The 5193-nt window shown below is 36.2% G+C and overlaps 1 protein-coding gene across 1 annotated transcript; it reads right to left on the reverse strand.

Moving 5' to 3' along the window:
- Positions 1 to 242: 242 nt before the first annotated feature.
- LOC149236404 (putative polygalacturonase At1g80170) lies at positions 243 to 3782 on the reverse strand. Its single transcript, XM_089368891.1, has 9 exons — positions 3765 to 3782; positions 3515 to 3676; positions 2993 to 3127; positions 2677 to 2903; positions 1999 to 2378; positions 1723 to 1804; positions 1530 to 1638; positions 1282 to 1398; positions 243 to 664 (listed from the first exon to the last, which is right to left on the reverse strand). The coding sequence occupies exons 1-9, from the start codon at positions 3780 to 3782 to the stop codon at positions 437 to 439; spliced, it is 1458 nt and encodes a 485-aa protein (XP_089225017.1). The 3' UTR covers positions 243 to 436.
- Between the last annotated feature and the right edge of the window lie 1411 nt (positions 3783 to 5193).

Raw genomic sequence — 5193 nt, forward strand, 5'->3', positions numbered from 1 at the left:
ATAAATTAAATGGTATCAAATATGACTATAAAGTAAGTTGACAAAGACCAAATTTCACAATATTATTTGAAGTTGCCATAGAACAAAAACCCGTATATCTTGTTAAGTTTGGCTAAGATTTATTGTGATGCTTTTGATGTATCTTGTAGGTAGAAAGTAAGTTGAGAAAAAACTAAATTTCACAGTATTATGAAGTTCCCATAGAACAAAAAACAGTATAACTGAATCTTGTTAAGTTCGGCTAAGATTTATTGTGATGCTTTTGAAGTATCTGTACAAAGTAAGTTGACAAAACACCAAATTTCACAGTATTATGAAGTTCCCCTAGAACAAAATCCAATATAACTGAATCTTGTTAAGTTTGGCTATGATTTATTGTGATGCTTTTGAATGAGTCCAAGGGACCGCACAATTTGAAGGAGTCCAAGGGACCGCACTAGTTTTTCAGACAGCTGGGCGGCAAAATAGTCCCCAGAGCCAGTCCCAGAGCATTGACACACACAGACTTTACTTTATTTGCAGTCGTTGAAGTTATCTCAACATTTATCAAAGTAATTCCTGTGCAACCAACTGTCTTGCTGCACGAAAAGTTCACAGCGACATCGGTCGATGACGTTCCCTGTATGTTTCTATACGTGACATCTTGTATTTGCACTGCGGATGGCTGCACACAACAACATGACGCACAGTATTATTGATACCAAACAGTAATACCAAACTTGAAAACCAATTTGTATAAATATTATTGCAGTATAACATAGTTTTTACCTCGATGCATTTAGTGGAGATCATGGAGATCAGATGTCCGGTGAAGTTTATATTATATATAGATATATATTTAAACAATTATTTTATATTACAATAAAATGAAACACAATGGTTTTTTTGAGAATTTGTATTAACTTTGATGGTTGGAATTAGCTACGTTTAGGGTTAGAGGGGTCTCTCTGAGTTGGGTGAGATTTCCGGAATTACCAAATTCCCTGATTACCGATTCTTTACCTAAAGATGAAATTCTATGTAGTTACCAATTACTAACCCGAGTGATAGTATTTAGAAGATAAAATAAATGGGAAATTTATCCTATATTATGTGCGCTTAAACAAGTATTTTGGAATTAATGTTGATGGCAACATCGATCGCAAGCACACATCCACGGACTTCAAAATGATATTTCAACAACGGCGGGAACTAAACTCATATTAAGATGTATTCAGTCTATATATTTTAGTGGGGCATGTTGGGAAAATATGGAAATGCCCAGAATGGTTAGTTGATCACCTGAATTTTACAAGGTGAAGCGGAATCGCAATAGTACTGATCAATGATAATCGGATTTTTAACATTATGAACAACTATGTCTTCAAATATGATATTTCGTGCATAGCCAGAACCGCCCTGTATATTTACAAAAGCATAAATTCTGTTATAACCATCCTAGATAATTCATATTAATATGAATTACGAACTGCAGTTCATTGCCGTATGAATAGAAATAATTAAAGGAGCCATACACCTGTTAAACCAACCTGCCAAGTCTTGATTCTGGCTCCGTTGGATGTTTCGACAAAAGTGATGTTTTGGACTAGAATGTCATCAATTTGGGCTTCTTCTCCATTCTTTCCCAGACTTCCAATACTGCACAAGAGAAGAAGTACAATTCAGATTTCATCTTTACTGATTGTATTTTCTGCAGGATAAGATCCAAAATACTTATGTCACCTGATGCCATGGCCTGGGCCACACTTTATGTTTTTGATATTAATAGTAGATGAGCCCGACGAAATGGAAATGCAATCATCCCCTGATATAGAGTATTTATAATCATAGTTAGCAGAACCCTTTATGTTTATTATGCGTTTGCCAATCTGAACTTTAACTAAGTGAGATAGATATAAGCTAGAAGGATATTGACTGATTTATTATTAAGAAAATGAATCTATGGTAATATGTGAATAAACAAATTAACGCAAACCAGTGAAATCACTAACTTCTAACCTGTCTGGATGACACAGTTGTTTATTTGGGCATTCTTAACTCTTTGTAAATGAATACCATCAGTGTTTGGGCTTTGTTCAGGAGCTTGTATCTGAAGCCCGCTTAATTGGATATCAGAAGAGTCGACCACTACGAGATGCATTCGTTGGCTATTGACAAATTGCAAATTTTTTATCACAACATTTGAACATCTACTAATAGTCATTGCCTGTAAGACCAACCCAAAATCCAAACAATCGGATGAGCACAGCCTTGAATTAAAATTTACAGAAAGATTAAAAAAACCGTTTATAACAAGGTGATCATTGCGCAAATAAACAAGGTAATCAAGATAAGATTGCCGGCTGAAAACAAACCGGTGGAGCCGCATCCAAGCAACCCTGCACACAAGAAATTTGACGTGATTAATATAAATTGAAGGAGCCGGTTTATACTACTAATTTGCTGTTTAATGGTAAGTGTTGGGCACTTGTGAAAAGGCTAGAGGTGGAGTCGGTGGAGTCGAACGCGGAAGAGATGGAATATTAGAGAGGATTATGACAGGATTTTCAATGGCGGCTGACCTGGAGGATAAGAGCGGCCTATGGAAGGAGATTGTCGTGCAATGTGAGCATCGTTTATTGGGCAAATGACTGGCGTGTATTAGGCAAATGACTCAAACCTTTTGTGTGGTTTAACAGGACCACCCATTTTTTAGTGGCCACATGTACACAACGGTGAGGTGAAACAGAACAGTTAAAGGGAACTTGTGAAAAGGATTTAGACCACCAATCTTGGCCTTGACCATCAATGACACCGCCACCTTCTATGGTCAACCCAGATATACCATAAAATCGAATCCACAGATTAAGTTCACTGCTATTCCATGCAGATTGTTTATTGGGTGCAACTATTGTTCCAGTAATCTGCAAATTTATGATTTTAGCAAATAATTTAACATGGAATTTTCATGATCATCTTAAAAAGCATACAATCCAATATTCAACTTTCTCACCTCTACTGAAATATGAGACTTGCAAGGGCCAAGAAACGTCACTGGCTTAATTAGAAATGTCTTCCCCGATGGTACTTGCAACACTGCGTTGGAAGACGATGCCATGCATGCTGCTTCCCATGCTTCTATGAATGCCTATAAATCACAAATGAGAAACAATACGTAGGTAATATAACAACGATAATAATCTAATCAAATTTTCTTGTTTGCGAAAGAAAGGATTTGACTAGTTCTCTGAAAGGTATAGCCACATATCTTTGGCAGTTACCAGAGAGCAGAAAAATATTTATTCCTAGTGCATGAATACTAAACAGATTTTAAGCGTGAAAATAAAACACAGGTAAAGACCGTGGGAGGGAATTTTCCTAAAATCTAAGAGTTCTGTCAAAGCGACGGTATTAATTTAAAAAGGTGCTTACTGGCTCCCAGGATTAACGATGAATATATGCGAAGTGCATCAAACTTTACAACAAAAATATCAAATGAATATTGAATCTATATAATTGATGAAAAAATATTCACCGTCCGATCATCTTTTAAACCGTCGGCATGTGCACCGTAGTCCATGACATTGAATATCGGTGAAGCGCTGGAATCACTTTTGCTCAGCACCTTTCTATGAGTAGCCCAACTTGAATCCACCATTAACAGCGCCATAATAGCAACAACTGAAGCGAATGTAGTCTGCACATAATTTATTTGTTCAAAACGACTCGTAATTTTTTCACGCACAGAAAATTAGAAATCACAAACATTGTTTGCAAGGAATTACCACCAATTTGAAATCCATCGCGATAGTTCGGAGGTCGAACCCTCGTTGTAGCCGATAGTGTGCTCGAAACTTGTTTCATGGAAGGTAGGAGAGCGGGGATTTTATAGTGCCAGAAACTTGTTTTTGGTTTGCTTTTTCTTCTTTCTACCTAAACCTTGATAGACTCGGGTTGGTCCATTTTATTTTTTCAAAACGCACTGTGGCCATAAAAATTGACCCAACTGTCACTGGGCATTGAGGAAATTCATGTTGCTGTAACATATTCAAATACCAGAGGACAAGGAATAGTTTGATGGTTATTCATTTTTCGGAGCCTCCATACTTGATTTGATCAATATTTCACGCCAACTGAATAACATGAACGCTGAGTCGACTGCCGGTTTTGCCTTTCCACTATCGAATCGAATGATGAAATTAACCTACTACAAATGTGAAAATGATAATATCCCAGAGTCGTAGTACCACCCGCATTATTGGTCGCTGCTGACAAAAATCTTAACTGGTGTATATCGATTGATGGAGGTATTTTCCGAACATTCTCATTCCATTTCCGATTCTTACGGAGAGACTGAAATGAGTCACTCTCTTTGACCTGATACGGTGATGGGCCGTAGTTTGCGTTTCTTCTTCAGAAGTCTTCCTGGAAGGGTGCCTAGTTGTTATCTGCATGTCTATATCTGTGATGCGTTACTTCTTTCGAATTCTTTCTACAACGGTGTACCTAGATGTGATCTTGGTGTTTGGATGCTTGGTCTCTCACCTGTGGAAATTAAATCGAATCGGTGACTTTTTTCCTGGGTAGCGTTCATGCATTTTTTTTTTTGCCATTCGTTGTAATTTTCTTCTCCCTTGTATATTTTACATGGTAATTATATTTCAAGTGTAATTATATATTTTATTGTTATGGTGGTTGGTTATTATTATATATTTTATGGTTAGGGTTATTGGTTATTATTACATACAATTAATTTGTAGAAGGTTGTTTAGACTTATGTGAAAGATTTTTTTTGACGAATTATTTTTAGATACATTACTTTTTTGTAAGATATTTTCCTTTTTAAATGAGTGATTTTGTGTTTAAGATAATTTGCTTACCTTACGATGTATTTATATTTGTATTATTACATTACTTAATAGAAAGTACTTCTCAAAAAATTGTGTAATAATGTCTATTTTCTTGTATTTTTACACAGAGGAGGTCTACTCCCCACTCCCTCATGAGTAAACCCATAGAAACAGAAAATTAGTAGTAGATATCTTTGTTGTGAGCATTAGAATAAGTTGTTTTTCCACCATTTGAACATTGAATACATTTGTTGTTAAGGAGCAAAGAGATTTGTAAAGGGCCTGGCTATACTCTTAAACTAGCCTATGTTCTAGGATAGGGACACCCCTAAAGCATGCTATGCTTTGGGATAGGGCCATTCAT

This window comes from Pinus tabuliformis, chromosome 8 (genome assembly GCF_031772625.1).
Source record: "Pinus tabuliformis cultivar Carrire ecotype Pingquan chromosome 8, CPIR1, whole genome shotgun sequence".
Lineage (NCBI taxonomy): Eukaryota > Viridiplantae > Streptophyta > Pinopsida > Pinales > Pinaceae > Pinus > Pinus tabuliformis.

What these genes read in the sequence shown, in the direction of transcription:
- LOC149236404 (XM_089368891.1), bottom strand. An exon ending in GTTTAAAAGATGATCGGACG is followed by an intron (nt 3,128 to 3,514) that starts GTGAATATTTTT and finishes TGTGATTTATAG; the next exon opens with GCATTCATAGAAGCATGGGA. An exon ending in CAACTGTGTCATCCAGACAG is followed by an intron (nt 1,805 to 1,998) that starts GTTAGAAGTTAG and finishes ACTCTATATCAG; the next exon opens with GGGATGATTGCATTTCCATT.